This window comes from Anomaloglossus baeobatrachus, chromosome 4 (assembly GCF_048569485.1).
Source record: "Anomaloglossus baeobatrachus isolate aAnoBae1 chromosome 4, aAnoBae1.hap1, whole genome shotgun sequence".
NCBI lineage: Eukaryota > Metazoa > Chordata > Amphibia > Anura > Aromobatidae > Anomaloglossus > Anomaloglossus baeobatrachus.
The window spans coordinates 460544239-460565546 of NC_134356.1; the positions used below are offsets into that span (position 1 = coordinate 460544239).

Consider the following 21308-nt stretch of genomic DNA (forward strand, 5'->3'; position numbering starts at 1 on the left):
CGATACTTGAGGTGGCTGAGAGGGCACTTGTTGGACCACTTGAGATCCATTCAAGCATTTTCCTTTTTTGGCCATCATCTACCTTTGTTCCTGTTGTTCGTGTCCGTAAAAAAGGGAGCACATCGGATTGTCCACGGTAAGTAGTAGACATCTTACTTTTGCTGGTAGATGGTCTATCTTCAGCAGATGATAATGGAGCTTTGCCACCTTCCCCACGGACAAACCTTTTTTTTCCTTTTCCACCACGCCTCTTCCCCTTTCCACCAGCATCTGTCATTTTGCCACTCATGTTGATTGCGACAAGATTGTGCACTGAAAATGTGGTAGTAAAAATTGAGAGGTGGTGTAGATTGCAGCGGTGGTCTAGCTTTATTAACAGCAGAATAATAAAGAATAAATATCCCTGACAATGCAACTATGGCCCTTAAACTGGCAGCATAAATTGCTAGTATAATGGCTTAGTTATAATGAGTTGGAGTGTGCAATGCAGGCAGACATGCTGCAAATATCTTTGCACTACTGGGACTATACAGAAGTCCAACAGCCACGTTTAGGATGCCACTAAGTTCACTCAGTGTTTGCTAGTATAATGGCTTAGTTATAATGAGTTTGAGTGTGCAATGCAGCCAGACGTGCTGCAAATATCTTTGTACTACTGGGACTATACAGAAGTCCAATAGCCACGTTTAGGATGCCACTAAGTTCACTCAGTGTTTGCTAGTATAATGGCTTAGTTATAATGAGTTGGAGTGTGCAATGCAGCCAGACGTGCTGCAAATATCTTTGCACTACTGGGACAATACAGAAGTCCAATAGCCACGTTTAGGATGCCACTAAGTTCACTCAGTGTTTGCTAGTATAATGGCTTAGTTATAATGAGTTTGAGTGTGCAATGCAGGCAGACGTGCTGCAAATATCTGTGCACTACTGGGACTATACAGAATTCCAATAGCCACGTTTAGGATGCCACTAAGTTCACTCAGTGTTTGCTAGTATAATGGCTTAGTAACAATGAGTTGGAATGTGCAAAGGGCAGGAGGGTACAGTGGCAGGTTTGTGGGTCTGGGTAGAGGAAAGGAAGCCTGCCTTTCTATCCCTCCTAATGGGGAAATGCAGCGAGGAAATCCCTGACCTTAGCTACACAGACGCTGTCATCTTGTGTAGCTGTTAAACTCTGTTTTCAGGACCTGTCACCTATGGCTCTGACCCTGCCGGTATGAGCCCTTAAAAGGACTGAGAGAAAGTGCTATCCCAATGCTGTCCAGCGCTGTGTATGGAGCGTATACAGCTGTATAGGCGATAGGAGCTGCGCCAGTGATGTCTGACACCAAGGACGCAGAAGGCAGATAATGGCGTCCGGACGGGCAGATACTCGTTTTTATAATGCAGGGACATGTGACAATCCATTATCCAAACAGCAGTGATCTGAATGCGCTGTTCCCGCACACTATACACTGAAATGTCATAATAGTGTGAGTCACAGAGTGACTTACACTATTACAGCGGAAAGCCAGCTAGGAATTAGCTGGGTTTTTTGCTGCTAGAACCACTCTCGAACGTATCTAGAACTATCGAGCTTTTGCAAAAAAGCTCGGGTTCTAGTTCGATCTAGAACAGCCCCCAAAATCGCTCGAGCCGCGAACTGGAGAACCACGAACCGCGAACCGCGCTCAACTCTATTCTTTACAATAACTTCCAAAAAGTGATAAACTATTATTTGTGTGACACATAATAGCATTAGGGCCTTAAGGGTACTTTACATGCTGCGACATCGCTAGCAATCTCATTAGCGATGTGAAATTCTAGATCGCACGTGCGATCTTTTGAGATCGCACATAGGTCATTTGTCTTGTGATCTAGAATTTCACATCGCTAACGAGATCTCTAGCGATGTCGCAGCATATAAAGTAGCCTTAAGTCTTGGTGGCTTTAATCAACCCCGAGTGAGAATATGGTTCAAGGCGAATCATTTCTAATTCAAACACATGCTGGCATTCATAATGACCATCCGTGATTGTTCTGGCTAAAGTGTAAAGAGTGCTTTACACGCTACGACATTGCTAGCGATCTCGTTAGTGATGTGACATGTGATGCCCTGGCCAGGCCAGGTAGTCACAAATAGGGCCCACACAACACCCTACCCTCACAGGTGACATCAGCCGACCTTCAAAACCCTAGTCACCCCCTAAGGGCTTGATAGACACACCAGGGGGCGGAACCAGGTGGTTGGAAGACGCCCACCTAGAAGTTTTAGACAGCCCGAGGGCAGGAAAACAGACAGACAGTTCAGTTCAGCAGTTCAGTAGTGAAGTTCAAGGAGAGTGGAGGTCAGGCCTGTGTCCCAGGCTTGAAGGAAAACTGACAGGTACCAGGGTAGGAGCCCTGGTGCCTTTGGCTAGGAGGCAGACAGCGGTCTCCATCTGCAGGAGCCGGGAAGACGGCTCGCTGGAACTGAGGTGGACCGGGACAGGGTTGTAGCCCACCGGTACCGACCCGGGGAACCCACTCGGAAACCGGAACACACAGGGGGGTACTCAGACCCTGAAGCTAGGTCCAGAAGCGACCGGAACTGGTTAATTAACTGATTGCGGCCAGGCTTAGAGGTCCTGTCCCACCTAAAGTCCCGATTGAAGGCAACAGCCCACCGAGGGGGATAACAGCCACCGCCACGGTTCAGAGATCCCACGGGCCAGCGTCTGCGGGCAAGGGCTCCTTAGGCGACAACCAGCCGGGAGCGGACTCCTGAAGTTGTAATCACAGGCAGTCCACCATTCTAAAAAAGGTGCAGGAAAAAGACAGAGACCACCAGCCGGGTGGTTTGACCAGAACGTAGCCGGCTGTGGGCACCGACCACCATCACCTTGGTTTACCAGAGACTCATGTGTTTCCTTAATAGTGAGTACACCAGCACCCAGCGGTCGCCCATCTCCCTGCACCACCAACCCCAACGGGTCCCGGGGCCACCATCCCTGCCCACAGAGGGGTTAACAACTTGCTTCACAACATCTCCCCCGGATGCCCCGTATCTACAGCCTTGGTGTCCAAGCCCGTACATATACGTCCACCACCCCCCGACCCTTTTAATTCGGAGTGTCCACGGGATCCCCCGGGTTCGGAGACCCTCAAGCCACCCACCAGAAGGTCCGGACCCGAGCAGCGACAGGCTGCTGGCACGGGGGCGGCACATGACACGCCAGATCGCAGATAAGATTTGCCAAGATCGCACATAGGTCATTTTTATATAGCGCCGGTCACATGTGCGATCTCTGCAAATCGTATGTGCGATCTGGCTTGTTACATCGCTAAAGAGATCGCTAGCGATGTTGCAGCGTGTAAAGCACCCTTTAGGCTATCTTCACACATTTCCGATTTTTTGCAGACTGCCTTACATACACTGGCGTTCCCATAAGGTTTTTGAAGCAGAAGCAGTTTTCTGTTGCCGTCTTTTTTTATGTATATAAAATTTTGGCCACTTTAAAAATTTTCAAAGCCTGAAGTAGTTAAAGGATGCTCAAAAAGAAGATATGCACAGCAGGGCTTATGTACTATTTCTTTAGCAGTTATTGAGGTCTTTTCAGGAGGATTCCTGAGCAGACACTCTTGAAAAAGACATCATGTGCACATAGGCTATCAGGGATAGAGCTTGCAAAATGTCATTAATAGCCTCCAAAATAAACCCCAACTAGCTGATGTTACTTAAAAGATTATATGTGGATAGAAAATTGAGAAGGGGCGGAACTCAGCTCCTAGCTCCTCCCTCTGCCTATAGCTCCTCTCACATCCTGCTGTCATAGAATCTAATCCGTATCAAGTGCCATCTCTTGTGTGTTCAGGTATGGATGATAAAGAGGTCTACAATCAAATGGTCAGAAGAGTTTCCTGTATTGGAACAAGGGGAGACAAAAAAGAGTATGTATTCTATATTCTTTGATTATATGCAAATAAAATATCATTGCTTAAAGAGCAAGTGCACTTTAAGAAATCTTTTGATATGTCATACAGAAAATATGTTTTTTGTCCCAGACGTAGAAGCAGACCTGCTCAGCCTAAGTTTGATATCCAAGAGACTGAAGATGCGCTAATAGAATTTCTATTTGGCTTATCTACAGTCTTGGAGGAGAGCGTTTGAGGAGTTAGAAGAAAAGGGTTAATCTGCGCTGCCAGAAGAAGATCACTGAACATCAATGGGGGTTAAGACATCGGATTTTATTGTTCTTCATGTTTCAGAGCTGTATAACCCCTTCTTGAGGATCAAAAATCAGTAATATTCTTGTACTTTATTGATTTTTTTCCTGAAGAAGAGGTTATACAGCGCCGAAACACTTAGAACAATAAAATCCGATGACTTAATCCCCATTGATCTTCACTGATCTTCTTCTGGCAGCATGGATTAACTCTTGTCTTTCATCTCCTCCAACGCTATCTTCCTGGGTTCTGCAACAGCCTTCCTCAACACATGGTTATAGTGGATGTGTCTATAACACAACCACACCAGGTTAGTGCATCTAATTAAACACCATTTGCGCCCCCTTCTGTGTTATTTTAGTTTCATGACATATTTAATACAGTCTTGGAGGAGAGCAGAGTTCAGCTGAGTGCTTCTGCCCCATTGTCTTAGGGATCTATTTGGGTCACACCCCCGCAGGTCAAACCTTCTAATTTATTCATGATTATTTGGAACTTGGACAATGTCTGACATGTGACTTGACTGTTGTTCTGATGATTTACTTGAATTTGTACATTATATGAACTAGATATATCTGTATACATGTACTGTATTTTATAATAAGCCATAAAGAGTTGTTGTACTATGTTTTGCCATATATAAAGTATTGAGTTAATGTGGTAAAAAAAGTTGTTTTATTTTTATAAAGTTCACCTAATGAGCAAAAGGAGCAACGTTTATACACAGAGGCGAAAAAGGGAAAATACCAAAGAAGCAAAGTGCATCAGAAAATCCAGGAGGTCAAACGTTTTGTTGAGAATTACCGCCGACATATTGTCTGTGTGGTTATTTTCTATGGAATTTCTGCAGGACTGTTCTTAGAGAAAGCTTACCGTAAGTATATTGTGTGAAGTATTTCTATTTATTTAAAAGTACTAAAATGCTCTAAAAGTAATCATTTTTAGTCACTTTTCATATTCTAAAAAAGTAAAAGAAAACCCATCCAGCAAATTCATTAACAGTACAAAAAAGGGATTTTTGCCACTTTTGAAAATAAAAAAAGATGTGTTCCTAATTATTTTGAAGTCTTAGGAAAAAACAATGTCAAAAATTCTATAAAAAAAAAATAATGCACACAAAAACACAATGAAAAAAGGCAGGTAATCTGATTTACATAATAGGTGCAAAAATGGAGCAGAAATTTTACAGCATCAAAACGCACCAAAAGCTCATCGTGGAAACAAAGGCTTAGGCATACTATGCATGTACAGTAGCTTTTCTTGTTTTCTTGGGAAGAAATGTGTTTGAAAATGTCAGAAGGTATTTTTAGTGTAGTAAGAATATATAGTAAGAGAAAAAGAGGAATTGGCTATGGACGTGGTTATATAACATAAACTGACTTTCTTACTTTGTGTGTCATTCTCAAACCGGTGAAATATATCTTTATACCGTGTTAGCCAGTAGAGATACAAAATTGTTTAAAAGAACTGAAGTCCTCAGTAGAGATGAGCGAACCAGCCGTGGTTCGGCTCGAGTTCGGATCGTCGAACGGAGGTCTCGTTCGAGTTCAGATCGGCGAACGTTCGACAAACCGAACTCGAACCAATACAGTTAATAAACATTTCCATAACACTTACCGATCCCCGCGATCCCTCCTGCACTCTGTCTCCTGCCACTATTCCATCCGATGATCGCTGAATCCTCCTGGTGACCAGCACTGCCAGCAGTGATGCAGGACCTATCGTGATGTCAAAATAGCCATGTGACCAGTCACGTGGCTATTATCTCATTGGATACAGACTGGTCACATGACTATGACGCGTCATGTAGGAGCTGTCATTGCACTCTCCGGTACACAGTGCACATTTGTGTATCGCCGTGTACCGGCGACATGCTCTAGCACATGGTCGACTCCCCGTTCCATTAGGGACCGGCTGACACAGCCGGTCATTAACGGAGATCACCGTTGCCATAGCAACGCAGTTAGCGGTGACGTCACAGCTAACCGCGGCTCCGGGAGCACCGTTGCTATGGTAACGCGTCTGTCAGCGTTACCGCTGTTACCGCTGACAGCCAGCAGCACTGATCACTCACGGAGTGAAGGCTGCACGGGAAGCAGCGTCTTCCCCCATGCAGCAGTGATGGAGCAAAGCTGCATTTATTGAATGAGAAAGACAGAAGACCATGGATCATGGAGGGCTGACAGGGGGTAATAAAGATGGAGTCTCTAATGTGTCTGTGTATTTATTTCTATTAAAGTATTTTTTCTCTGTGTGGTGTCTTTTTTTTAACCCTTTATTTGAGATTCTTAATGGCCGGGTCAAACGTGCCTGACATTAAGAATCTCTGGCTTAATACTAGCTAGTAAAACAAAGCTAGTATTAACTCATTATTACCCAACAAGCCACCCGGCTTCAGGGCTGTTGAAAGAGTTTGATACAGCGCCAGATGATGACGCTTCTATGAAAGCGCCATTTTCTGGGGTGGCTGCGGACTGCAATTCGCAGCAGAGGCGCCCAGAAACCTCGGGCTAACCTGTGCTGCGGATTCCAATCCCCAGCTGCCTAGTTATTCCCGTCTGGACACAAAAATGGGGCGAAGCCCACGTCATTTGTTTTTTAATTATTTCATGAAATAAGTGAAATAATTAAAAAAAACGGGCTTCCCTATATTTTTGGTTCCCAGCCGGGTACAAATAGGCAACTGGGGGTTGGAGGCAGCCCGTGGCTGCCTGCTGTACCTGGCTGGCATACAAAAATATGGCGAAGCCCACGTCATTTTTTTTGATGGGCAAAAAATTCTGCATACAGTCCTGGATGGAGTATGCTGAGCCTTGTAGTTCTGCAGCTGCTGTCTGCTCTTCTCCATACAGACAGACAGCAGCTGCAGAACTACAAGGCTCAGCATACTCCATCCAGGACTGTATGCAGAAGTTTTTTGCCCCCTGAAAAAATTATGTGGGCTTCGCCATATTTTTGTATGCTAGCCAGGTACAGCAGGCAGGTACGGCTGCCCCCAACCCCCAGTTGCCTATTTGTACCCGGCTGGGAACCAAAAATAAAGGGAAGCCCTTTTTTTATTATTTCATGAATTTCATGAAATAATTAGAAAACAAATGACGTAGGCTTCGCCCCATTTTTGTGTCCAGCCAGGTACAACTAGGCAGCTGGGGATTGGAATCCGCAGCACAGGTTGGCCTGAGCTTTCTGGGCCCCACTGCTGCGAATTTCAGTCTGCAGCCGCCTCAGAAAATGGCATTTTCATAGCAGTGCCATCTTCTGGCGCTGTATCCAACTCTTCCAGCACCTGCCTGCTAAACCTGGCTAGCATACAAAATATGGCGAAGCTCACGTCCTTTTTTTGTAGTTTTTTGGCAAAAAAAATAAAAAATGCTTCCCTGGATTTTCCATTGCTAGTGAAGGTAACACCAAGCAGTGGGAGTTAGCAGCCAGTAGCTGCTTGGATTACCCTTAGCTAGCAATACAAAAAATGCAGCGGGAGCCCATATATATTTTTTTTAATTATTTATTTACATAGCTAAAAACAAAATGGGCTTCCCTGTATTTTGATTGCTGGACATCACAGTGCTGTAAAAATAAATCTTTAAAAAAAATGACGTAGCGCTCCGCGGTATTTTTGATTCTCAGCGCAGATAAAGCAGACAGCTATGGGTTGCCACCCCATCTGTCTTCCCTTACCTTGGTTGGCAATCAAAATACAGGGAAGCCCATTAATTTTTTCTATTTAAAAAAATAGTTAAAAAAAATGACGTTGGGTCCCCCCATTTTTGATAGCCAGCTAGGGTAAAGCAGACGGCTGTAGCCTAAAAACCACAGCTGGCAGCTTTACCGTGGTTGGGGATCCAATGTGGAGGTCCCCCCAGGATCTTTTTTTATAATTATTTTATAAATATTAATAATTACACAAAAAAAGTAGGGTCCCCCCCAAAATTGGGTCACCAGCCAAGGTAAAGCGGACAGCTGTGGTCTGGTATTCTCAGGGTGGGAAGGTCCAAAGTTATTGGGCTTTCACAGCCTAAAAATAGCAGGCCGCAGGCACCCCAGACGTGGCGCATCCACTAGATGCGCCAATCCTGGCTCTTCACCCCAGCTCATTCCGTGCCCTGGTGCAGTGGCAAACGGGGTAATTAATCGGGTTGATACTAGCTGTAAGGTCACCTGACATCAAGCCCAGCAGTTTGTGATGTCATGGCGTCTATTAGATACCCAACATCATAAACTGTCAGTACTAACAAAAAAAAATTGACAAAAGATATTTATTTGAAAAAACAATCCCCAAAACATTTCCTCTTTCACCAATTTATTGTAAGAAAAAAAATAAAGGGGTCCCACGACGACTCTGGACCGTCTAGAATATGGGGGGGAGACACTCAGGGAACGTATCCCCCATTTTCTAGTAGTGCAGACCCTTCATGTGAGGAGTGTGGGTGCAATGAATCTGCACTCACTCTCCCCGGGTCCACAGCAGCAGAGTGGAACTATTCTATATTTCCAAATATTGGTATTTGCTGATATTATTGCTATTCCACCTACTATATATTGGGGATAGGATCTTGGAGATGGAATACCCCTTTAAGTCCAGTTATCCAGCTGAATGAATACTTAACAACAGAGCTCGCTATTTAGATGTGTTTTCTTGTGGCGTATAACGGACTCTCATGTTTGGTAGTCATTCAGCAGGGAAACTATAAAAGCAAATCCCTCCATTTGGAAATGTAGTATATAGCTCTCCTGATCAATTATGTTCCTTACCTCATGAGCAGGGCAATAGAGTAATAATAATAATTTATTCATTTATATAGCGTTATTAATTCCATAGCGCTGTATGTCTTTGGAATGTGGGAGGAAACCGGAGTACCCGGAGGAAACCCACGCAAACACAGGGAGAACATACAAACTCCTTGCAGATGGTGTCCTTGGTGAGAATTGAACCCAGGACCTCAGCGCTGCAAGGCTGCAGTGCTAACCACTGAGCCACCATGCCGCCCATTTAGCTTACAGATGCATAACCACCACTCACTGTGTCTGAACACAGGAAGCTGAGCTGACAGCCGCTCTGTGCATGCGGCAGCGTCTATTGTGAAGGAGAGGGCCATGGGGGGATCAACGCTGCACAGGTACTGTGGGACACCGGAGAACACCGGTGGGGTTATAGGGGGTGACCTGGCAGGGCCTGGGGAGGAGTTTTCTGTCGCATGTGTCATGGCACATGCGACAGAAATCAGAGGAGTAGGGTGAATGCGGCCGGCGGGCTGCTGTGTGCGCGTCCATCTTGGATTACTGGGAGGGCATCAGGGGGGGCACTTTGGCGACACCGGGGGACCGGAGGGGACCGGGGAGGAGATTTATTATGTTTGTTCATGCCAGATGGGAGATAAATAATTTTTTACCGGCGCTGTCATTTACTGTAACGTGATCATCGGTGTACGGTGTATACCTGTGATCACATGAGCGGGGACCGGAAAAAACGTCCCGAATCATGATCTCCAGGGTCTCAGCTAGCCCTGAAACCCCGGAGATTTTCTGATGCTGGGGGGTGTAATTCACTTATTTCTGCCTGCTGTTTATAAACAGCAGATCAGAATAAGGCTACATTAACACGTCCGATCCATTTTTGCGGTCTGCAAAAAACAGTCCGTTTTTTTTCACGGGTGCATCCGTGTGGCATCCGTTTCCGTTCCGTAGACGGTCCGTATGTCATCTGTTTGTCATCCGTGTGCCTTCTGTTTTTTTGTGTACTGCAAAAAACTGAAGGAGGGTAAATGCATAAATTTACCCAGGATCCATAGCTTCATCCTACATGAGGCGGTCACATGTTCACTCCAGTGCCATTTTCTACTGCTTTTCACAGCGTAGAGCGCTCTGGTGATTTTCTTGTGCTTGTGCACTTCATATCAGTCTTTTCTGTCATTATAATGAAAGAAAGACACATAATGTCCCACTCTACTGCATTTTGTAATTTTGCACCCTTTGGTGCCTTTCATGTGGCACTAAGGGGTGCTTAGCTTTGTATTTAGCCAAAAAATGAAAAAAAAATGACGTAGGGTTCCCCCTATTTTTGTAGCCAGCTAGGGTAAAGCAGATGGCTGCAGCCTGCAGACCACAGCTGGCAACCTCACCTTGGCTGGTAATCCAAAACTGAGGGCACCCTACGCTGTTATTTTAAATTAAATAAATAATTAAAAAAAAAACACTTAGGAGTCACCCCAAAATTGGATCACCAGCCAAGGTAAAGCAGACAGCTGGGGTCTGATATTCTCAGACTAGGGAGGTCCATGGTTATTGGACTCTCCCCAGCCTAAAAATAGCAGGCCGCAGCCGCCCCAGAAGTGGCGCATCCATTAGATGTGCCAATCCTGGTGCTTCGCCCCAGCTCATCCCGCGCCCTGGTGCGGTGGCAAACGGGGTAATATATGGGGTTAATACCAGATGTGTAATGTCACCTAGCATCAAGCCCTGGGGTTGGTGAGGTCAGGCGTCTATCAGATACCCGACATCACCAACCCAGTCAGTAATAAAAAAAATAGACGACAAACACATTTTTGTTTGAAAAACACTCCCCAATACATTCCCTCTTTAACCAATTTATTAGAAAGAAAAACAAATCCAGGTCTGCTGTAATCCAAGGGGTTGCCATGACGATCCACACTGTCCCAGTCAATGAAGAGCAGGATGTTCCCCATTGGCTGGGAGAGCAGTGCAGTGACCTGAGCTAACATCAATGGGTCAGCCCAGGTCACTGCAGGGGATGACAAGTGCTGCTGTCAGCGTGGTACATTACCTGCGCTGATCTCCTGCACTGCTGACAGCACCTGTCACTGAGTTCAATGACCGCCGCCTTCACAGCCAAGTATCGCGAGAGGCCCGTGACGTCACCGCTAGTCAGTCTCGGGTCGGAAGCGAGAGAAGGTGATGTGACAAGCGGCAGCCATGGAGGACAGTGACAGTGCTGAGGTCGGGACTTCATCACCGCAGGAAAGCCGAGCGGGACCATGTGTGCAGAGTGCAGGTGGGCGGAGCCATGTGTGCTGGCGGCGGAGTGCGAACTGGGTAGTGCTGAGGACGTCAGTGTCGTGGACTGCTTGGCTGGGGACAGGTGAGTGTGAGTGTGTGTGTGTGTGTGTGTGTGTGTGTGTACATACTGCGTGCAGGAGGGGGCGGAGTGAGCTGAGCGGAGAAGTGTGGGCTTCCTGCACGTAACTAGGATAAACATCGGGTTACTAACCAAAGCGCTTTGCTTGGATACCCGATATTTATCTTGGTTACCAGCTTCTGGCAGGCTGCCAGCGATGGCTTCTGCACACTGTAGCTGTAAAAAGCCCTGCTTTTTGCTGGTAGAACCGTTCTCGAACGTAACTAAAACTATCGAGCTTTAGCAAAAAGCTCGAGTTCTAGTTCGATCTAGAACAGCCCCCAAAATCACTCGAGCCGCGAACTGGAGAACCTCAAACCGCGAACCGTGCTCAACTCTAGTCCTCAGTGGTTGATACCTTTTAATGGCTAACTGAAAAGATGGTAATAATAGCAAGCTTTCGAGACTACTCAGATCTCTACCATGCCTGATGAAGAGACCTGAGTAGTCTCGAAAGCTTGCTATTATTACCATCTTTTCAGTTAGCCATTAAAAGGTATCAACCACTGAGGACTTCAGTTCTTTTAAACAATTTTTTATTCTCAAACCGGTAACCTTGTGCAGCGTGGTCAGTTTCTTTCCATGCTGAGCCAGAGCCTGGTCAGTCCCTGTCCAAATGTTGACAGCATTTTGCTTTTGCTTTTATTCTTTTGGTTTGTGGTTATCAGATATTTTCACTTGCTCATTTTCTACCACATTGTCATACTCTCCATATACAAGCATTTTATGCTGCCTACTTTGCTATGTGGATGACCACTGTGGTCCTTGTTTATCTCTGCATGTTTACTCTATCTTGATTTGTAGTGTTTTAGTTATCTCCCCTCTGGTTACTCAGGAGGTTCAGAGACAACTTGATGGCCTTTCAAGCAGGCAGGTCATAGTTGTGGGTTTCTAGTTGTGTGGCTAGGGATATTCCTGTCTGTGCTAGAATCAATAATCAATAGGGTATTATGAAGCTATACATACTATTCTATACAGGAACCAGTAGGGTACAGGTATGGCTGCAGTGGCATAGGTTATATAACCTGTTTACCAAAGTTGGAATATGCATGTGCATAACACACACTGTACTGTACTATGGGCCCCAACGCAAAATTTTGGCCTGGGACCTTATCAGCATGTTGGTCAGATGGACAATTATACTGTAATAATGTCCCTTATGTAATAGATGTAGAAACTTTTTATTGAGAACTTGTAGGACCAGCACAAACACAGACGTTTCGGTCAAAGACCTTCATCAGTGTGCATGAAAGGGGTCCTCAGAAGGTATAGCAACTTGGCAACTGGCCTAGTCAGGTATGATGCAGTGCCACACCGATTAGGGTCTTTGACTGAAACGTCTGTGCTTGTGCTGGTCATACAAGTTCTTCTCAGTAAAAGACCACTATTCAGATTTATCTTGAGTGCCAAGTTTCTACATCTACTTGAGTCGGTTTTGGCCCCTACTTGAGCACCACCCCAGAAGCGCTGTGTGTATCAAATCACTTATCATGTAATAATGCTTTCCATTTTGGAAGAATGGCACCTGTCCTAAGCTCCCTTATTATATTGTAATAATATTTTCTGTATTATAAAAATGTCCCTAATCCTGTAAAAATGTATCCAATGCTGGGCAGCTATTCTGTAATAATGCCCGCTGTTCTGGGCCCCCATCCTGTTACAATGTCCCCTATCCTGGGCCCCCATTCTGTAAAAAGATGACCTGTCCTAGGCCCCCATTCTGTAATAATGTCCCTTTTGTGGGGCTCCAATTCTATATTAATATCTCGTGACCCAGGGCTGCATGTTGTAATAATGTTCCCTATCCTGGTGTAATGTCCCTTACCCTGGTATCCTGAGCCCCTTTTGTTCTTCTCCTGTACATATTAAAAATAAACAATTACTCTTAACTTCCCCCTCTCCCAAGACATGCCGTATCTTTCTCTATAGCAAGTGCAGAAACCAACAGCTGACTTCTGTGTGCCAGCACAGACAGCGTATGATGTCACTGTCATGTGCCACCTGTCACTTGAAAGCCGACATGTGCTGCCAGCCTCTGATTGGCTGGAAGCATATATTGCAGCATAGGGAGCTAGTTGGTCTTTGTGTCACAATACATTTCAGCTGGAAGTGCATCTGAGGATTCACATCCAGGTGAAATTCGCATCAGTAGGAGCCTGTTCCCCATGGGCCTGATCACTGTTGCACCACGATCTTTACGCCCTTGCATACTATAGCATCTGTAGCAAGAATTTTAAAAGGGAAGAAGTGAAGGTTTTTATAGAATATCATCACTTATCTCAGTCACATAGTGACAAAGACAGATTGAGTCAGTTTTTTATAAATTCCTCCTCTTTCACAACCATAACAGTTCATTTTTTATCACATATTTTCATTTCCATCAATGAAGGAGAAGAAGAATAAATGGAGGGTTTTTTTTCACTTTCAACGACGCCTGTGGACTCCAAACTTGTGGTTTGTCTTGAAGAAGTTTGTAACATTGAAACGCATTGACAAATAATCCACACTTTATTAATTCCTGGGCTACTGGTTCCTGGCTCCATCCACCTGTGATCCTTGTGTCCATCCACTGGGGTCCTTGGCAGCACTGAAAACTCTATTTCCTCACCTTCTCCCTCATTTGGATTTGTTTGCTGGTCTCCAGCAACTTTATTTAATCCCATTTCTTTGTTGTGTTAGCACAACCTATTTGGATAAGACCCTATTGTGCTAATGAGTTCTTCCAGTTTATCTTCCACATCAGTTCCGTCAAAGTATCTGTCTTTTCTGACTCCTAGTCCTCTAAAGGCCCCGTCAAACACAATGAGATCGCTAACAAGATCGTAGCTGAGTCACAGTTTTTGTGACGCAGCAACAATCTTGCCAGTGATCTCGTTATGTATGACACCTATCAGCGATGAGGCCCCTTCTGTGACATCGCAAGTCGTTGCCGAATGGTCCGGACCATTTTCTTCAAAGGCGATGTCCTGCTGGGCACGACGCATCGCTGTGTTTGACCCCTACCAACGACCTCCTAACACGGTCCCGCCGAGATCGTTATACAGGTCGCTGATCGGTACTGCGTCGTTGGTAAGGTAGAAAGCTACAATAGTCTTCTTAAGCCAGCTTTACACCTTACAATTAGGGATGCCATCTCGTATGCGATGTGACACGCCCAGGTCGCATATGCGATCTAATGAGATTGCACGTAGGTCGTTCATTTGCTGTCACACGTGCGTTAGTAGCCTATGTTAAATTGATCAATATTGTGTGCGATCCTTCAGATCATGTGTTCTGTGACGTATGCATTGGGCACCCTTTTTTTTTTTTATTTATTGACTTGACAAGCGTGTGTAATGTGTAGAGATGCGTTTTTACTATGTCATCTGCCATTCAGCTCTGCTACATGGCCGCTGACAGCAGCCACAGACAGCCATGTAGCAGAGCTGAATGGCAGATGACAGCAGACACAGACAGAGCCGCACTGTCAGAATGAACTCGGGTGAACCTCACCCGACTTCACGGTCATGCTGCGGCTCTGTCTGTGCCGCGTCCTGATTAGCGGTCACCAGTGAAGGATTCACCGGTGACCGCTAATCTCCTGAGTAACTGAAGTGACCAGCCCTCTCTCATACTCACCAATCCCCGTTCCCCGGCGCTGCACGGCATTCACACTGCTGAGGCGGCTTTTACTGTTTTGAAAAAGCCGGCCGCCCATTAAACAATCTGGTATTCCCTGCTTACCCCGCCCACCGGCGCCTATGATTGGTTACAGTGAGACACGCCCCCCACGCTGAGTGACAGGTGTCACACTGCACCCAATCACAGCAGCCGGTGGGCGTGTCTATACTGTGCAGTGAAATAAATAATTAAATAATTAAAAAAAACGGCGTGCGGTCCCCCACAATTTTAAAACCAGCCAGATAAAGCCATACGGCTGAAGGCTGGTATTCTCAGGATGGGGAGCTCCACGTTATGGGGAGCCCCCCACCCTAACAATATCAGCCAACAGCCGCCCAGAATTGCCGCATACATTATATGCGACAGTTCTGGGACTGTACCCGGCTCTTCCCGATTTGCCCTGGTGCCGTTGGCAAATCGGGGTAATAAGGAGTTATTGGCAGCCCATAGCTGCCAATAAGTCTTAGATTAATCATGTCAGGCGTCTATGAGACACCCTCCATGATTAATCTGTAGATTACAGTAAATAAACACACACACGCCCGAAAAAATCCTTTATTGGAAATAAAAAACACAAACACATTCCCTGGTTCACCACTTTAATCAGCCCCAAAAAGCCCTCCTTGTCCGGCGTAATCCAGGATGCTCCAGCGTCGCATCCAGCGCTGCTGCATGGAGGTGACCGGAGCTGCAGCACACACCGCCGCTCCGGTCACCTCCACACAGCAAATGAAGACAGCCGGCGATCAGCTGAGCTGTCACTGAGGTTACCCACTTTCACTGGATCCAGCGGTGGCCGCAGGTAACCTCAGTGACAGCTCAGCTGATCGCGCTACTCACCTCAGTTGCTGACTGGAGCTGACCGGAGCGGAGGTGAGTAGCGCGATCAGCTGAGCTGTCACTGAGGTTACCTGCGGCCACCGCTGGATCCAGTGACAGCGGGTAACCTCAGTGACAGCTCAGCTGATCGCCGGCTGTCTTCATTACCTGCGTGGAGGTGACCGGAGCGGCTGTGTGTGCTGCAGCTCCGGTCACCTCCATGCAGCAGCGCTGGATGCGACGCTGGAGCATCCTGGATTACGCCGGACAAGGAGGGCTTTTTGGGGCTGATTAAAGTGGTGAACCAGGGAATGTGTTTGTGTTTTTTATTTCCAATAAAGGATTTTTTCGGGCGTGTGTGTGTTTATTTACTGTAATCTACAGATTAATCATGGAGGGTGTCTCCTAGACGCCTGACATGATTAATCTAGGACTTATTGGCAGCTATGGGCTGCCAATAACTCCTTATTACCCCGATTTGCCAACGGCACCAGGGCAAATCGGGAAGAGCCGGGTACAGCCCCAGAACTGTCGCATCTAATGTATGCGGCAATTCTGGGCGGCTGTTGGCTGATATTGTTAGGGTGGGGGGCTCCCCATAACGTGGAGCTCCCCATCCTGAGAATACCAGCCTTCAGCCGTATGGCTTTATCTGGCTGGTTTTAAAATTGGGGGGAACCGCACGCCGTTTTTTTTAATTATTTAATTATTTATTTCACTACACAGTATAGACACGCCCACCGGCTGCTGTGATTGGGTGCAGTGTGACACCTGTCACTCAGCGTGGGGGGCGTGTCTCACTGTAACCAATCATAGGCGCCGGTGGGCGGGGAAAGCAGGGAATAGGAGATTGTTTAATGAGCGGCCGGCTTTTTCAAAACAGTAAAAGCCGCCGGAGCAGTGTGAACACCGTGCAGAGCCGCACCGGGGATCGGTGAGTATGAGAGAGGGGGATAGACTGACATGGACAGAGAGAGAGGGACAGAGATAGTGACGGACTGACAGAGATTAGTGAATGACAGACATTGTGAGGCGCTTCAGAACGCAGCTTTTCAGCTGCGCTCTGAAGCAGACCTTTTTTAAGCTGCGGTGCAGAGCGCACACCTGCGCACATAGCCTCAGACATCAAAATCGTATGAGGGATGTCACACGTTACAATTCACTAGTTTCGTACTAAAAACGTCCAATGTATGAGGAATAAACGACGTGTACGCGATCACCGTATTTTCGTTCAATATCGATCGCATGTAGGTTTCACACGCAAATACATCACGAACGATGCCGGATGTGCGTCACTTACAACTTGACCCCGACGACGGATTGAAAGATTTATTGAAGTGTGTAAAGCAGGCTTTAGGAAGATATTTCCCAGCAACAATAGCCTCATGCAGGGAGAAGAAATACATGTCCCCAGTGAAACCTATTGTTAGGTGCCAAATCCTTTGATTGTTAACATCTCTGCAAAGGATTGGCAAAACTGAAAAAAGAAACTAAAATGTTCTATTCTGCTCTGCAGCCAATATTACTTCATATATCAAGTACAGCATAAAAAAATTTGGTGAAAGGTCCATAATTTCATTTTTAGACTCAAACTCTTTGCAATTTTTTGATGTTATACTTGTGTATAGTGTTTTTCTCACTTTAGACATTACATAATTATGGGCGCTAAATGGAATTCAAATTGACTTCCCTGATATTCTATAGATTACTTCTTAACACCTAGTTATGGTACACTTTGTGACCTGTGCAAGTGGAAACACATGCCGAACAACTTATTCCTATTGCTCAGATATTTCTGTACATTATCTGCTGTTTTGGGGCCAGCCAAAAGTAATCTATAAAAACTGGATAAAAAGCCTTGTTTTGACCTGCCTCGAATGATGACGTGGCTGTGCATGGTTTACTTTCTCCACTAACCCATAAGGGAGTTCCACAAATTGCCAGGCTGGTATTTCATTATTTTCAGAAGTCCCATACAAATGAAATGAGAGCGCTACACATGCCAGCATAGAACAATGCTCCATTCTTGAGATAGTTGTGAAACACAATGGTACACTCTTGCCATGTCTTTAATGAGAATTCTCCTGTAAATAATATTTTGGTGTTGTTTATTAAACAATAAATATTAAAGTGGTTCTCAAAGAAATGTAATAAAATAAATAATACCCATTAAACAGTAAACATTTTTCTAAATATCTTTATATAGCAGAAAACTATTCTTTATCTACTGCACTCTGTCCGGATTTTAACCCCTTCATCCCAAGCGATTTTTACCTTTATTCATTATTGTTTTTTCCTCCCTTTCTTCTGAGAACCATACCTTTTTTATTTTCCCATCAACATAGCCATATGAGGGCTTGTTTTTTACGGGACGAGTTTGTACTTTTGAATGACTCCATTCATCTTACCATATAGTATACTGGAAAATGGTAAAAAAACTTAAATATTGGAAAAATATTAAAAAAAAGGAAATTGCACAATTGCTTGGGTTTTTTTTTATTCACCATGTTCAGTATCTGGCATGTCAGCATGATGTCTCAGGTCAGTACAAGTTTGTAAATACCAAACATGTATACTTTTACTTTTATCTAAGTGGAGAAAAAAAATTTGTCCCTAAAAACCAGTAGTGCTTTTGTCACCATTTTCCAAGATCCGTAGCAATCTCATTTTTCAGGATCTGGGCCTCAGTGATGGTTTATGTGTTGCATCTTGAGATAATATTTTTAATGATACCATTATTGTGTATATAGAATGTTTTGATTGTCTGTTATTGCACTTTAATGAAATGCTGCGGTGACCAAAAAACATAATTTTGGCTTTTGAAATTTCTTCCTTACCACGCTGTGTACCGATCAGATTAATTGATGGTTATATTTTAATAGATAGGGCATTTGTTAACTCGGCGATTCCAAATATGTGTACTTTTTAAAATTGTTTTATTTTCAATGGGGCAAAAGGGGAGTGATGTGAACTTTTATTTTTTTTATTTTTTCATTGTTTTTAAACTTTTTTAAAAATATTTTTTATTGATTTTACTAGTCCTCTTAGGGGACTTTATGACTGTTCTAACCAATCGCTTGTGCTAATCAGAGAAATGCTGTGTTCCTGAGAAAGCCGGTGCTCTGTTGGCTGTCACAGGAAGTGAGTCATGGTAGTGTCAGGGGTCATCAGTTGACCCCCCCGCTACCATGACAACAACATGGTGCCCCGTCATCGTGTCACAGGGCCACCGATGGCGGCGGGGAACAGCGATATCTTAGCCGAGGCCCTTTAAATGGCATTGTCAGTGTTTGACAGCACATTCTAAGTGGTTAACAGGCGTGAGAGGATCTCTGATACTACCACGCTTGCTAGCCACACATGTCTTCTGATCAGATCAGCAGACATGTGCAGGGAATACTGAGGGCTTGCCGCCGGAGCCCACGGTAACCGGACGGAGGCGACCAAGAACATACCAGTACATCCTTAGTTGTTAAGGAGTTAAACATGGCAACTGTCAGGACATTTAGTAGGATAGACTGTGTAAAGCACTAAGACAGGTGCACTAAACCTGTCAGGCAGATTGAGAAATGTTAATTCTCAGTCAGCTAAAGAAATGTAGTTTTCTGCACCTTCAATCTTCCTCCACTCAGTGTCCTGTCAGGTTGACTGAACAGAGGAATGTGGATTTGCAATGGATGAGTGCCTAGTCAGAAGCTGCTCCGATGTGACCCCTGTCTCGTGCTTTGCACAGCCTGTTCTACTACGTGTCCTCTGAACTCCAGGGTGCGTTATTATGGCAGCTGCCATCTTGGAATCCTGAGAGAGCACAGTAGATACAGTAATGCTTTTTTTTGATCCATTAAGGTATTTAGAAAAATGTTTAAGATGTAAATATGTTTTATTTATTTATTTTAGAAAGTTTCTCGAAGAACCCCTTTAAGCTACAGTGTATTCTCTATCTCACTTTCAGATTATGCTTTTGAGTCTCAGCACTCAGGCATTAGTGAAGTAACATTACCAGGTATCATTGTATCCAGAGGAACAGCTGCAAGTATCTCATTTATGTTTTCCTACATACTGCTCACTATGTGCCGCAATCTCATAACTTTTCTAAGAGAGACCTTCTTAAATCTATATATTCCTTTTGACGCTGCAGTGGATTTTCACCGACTTGTTGCAAAAACTGTTGTTATATTAACAGGTTAGTAGTTCTTTTCCTCTTTTGATGTATAACTTTATTTTAAAAATAAACAGTAGTAAAGGAATGAATACTGTATTCCATGTTTAATTTTTTAAAAATAAATTTGTACCTTACAGCATCCATCAAAAAAATATCATAAAGATATTACCATGATATACAGTGCCTTGAAAAAGTATTTATCCCCCATGAACTTTTCCATATTTTTTCACTTTCTACCCATAAACCTAAATGTATTTTATTGGGATTTTATGTGCTATACCAAGGAAATTACACATGGTTTTGTAAATATTTTAAGAATATAAACCTAAAAATTGTGATGTGTATTTGTATTTAGCCCCCCCCCTGAGTCAATACTTTTGAAAAAACATGCATTATTCCATTACACTTCTGAAATACTTGATACTTTGTGTTGGTATATCACATAAAATCCCAATAAAATACATGGCTTGGTATAGTCGATGACTGGGGTGTCATTCCCTGTAACCCGTATACAACTAAACACCATCTAGACCCTGTAACCTCCCACAACCCCCGTCGATTTGGAAAACAACACGACACCAAGTTGGATAAAATGACCACAGCAGCCTTTTTTAACAAATACAACATTGATTAATAACTTATATATATATATATATATATATATAGGGGTGAGGTCCTCCAAAATCCGGTGATTACCAAACAGTAATAACAGTAACCTCACCCCTGCCCCCCCATTTTACTCCCAGCCATGAGCACCAACTCGAGGGCACCAATACAAAAGGAGGGGAAGAGAAGAAAGCATATAAGCAACCAACAAAGAATGGGACTTGACATTCCCTTGCCGATGGTCCCTCAAAATCACCAGACCACAAACAAACCAACTAATTAAGGGATCCATATTCCAATGAATTCCCAATACAATTTAGCCAACTTTGAGGACCCACCCCAACCGCCATAAGCCACCATGACCCTGCTACAACTGTTAGAGAAGGCGAGCTGGACTCTCCTGAAAAGCGCGGGCCAAAAAGGGGACTCCGCTTCTGGGTTAACCCCTCTCTTTACCTAAAACCCTCCCCTCTAAACCAGTCCCTTCCCTCCTAGCCCAAGTCATGCCGGCCTCCACCAACAACCTGGGTTAAGGTTCCTGCCTGTTACTTTTAAGTTTGTGGGTGTTACAGTTAGGTCCAGAAATATTTGGACAGTGACACAATTTTCGCGAGTTGGGCTCTGCATGCCACCACATTGGATTTGAAATGAAACCTCTACAACAGAATTCAAGTGCAGATTGTAACGTTTAATTTGAAGGTTTGAACAAAAATATCTGATAGAAATTGTAGGAATTGTACACAT

The 21308-nt window shown here is 44.6% G+C and overlaps 1 protein-coding gene across 1 annotated transcript in view; it reads left to right on the forward strand.

Moving 5' to 3' along the window:
• Window positions 1-21308, forward strand: part of LOC142303863 (dual oxidase 1-like) — a 421125-nt gene that overhangs the window by 328213 nt on the left and 71604 nt on the right. Inside the window, exons 22-24 of the mRNA XM_075345668.1 lie at window positions 3834-3909; window positions 4875-5059; window positions 19749-19979. Of these exons, the coding sequence (XP_075201783.1) occupies window positions 3834-3909; window positions 4875-5059; window positions 19749-19979 (492 nt within the window). The remainder of the gene's footprint in view (window positions 1-3833; window positions 3910-4874; window positions 5060-19748; window positions 19980-21308) is intronic.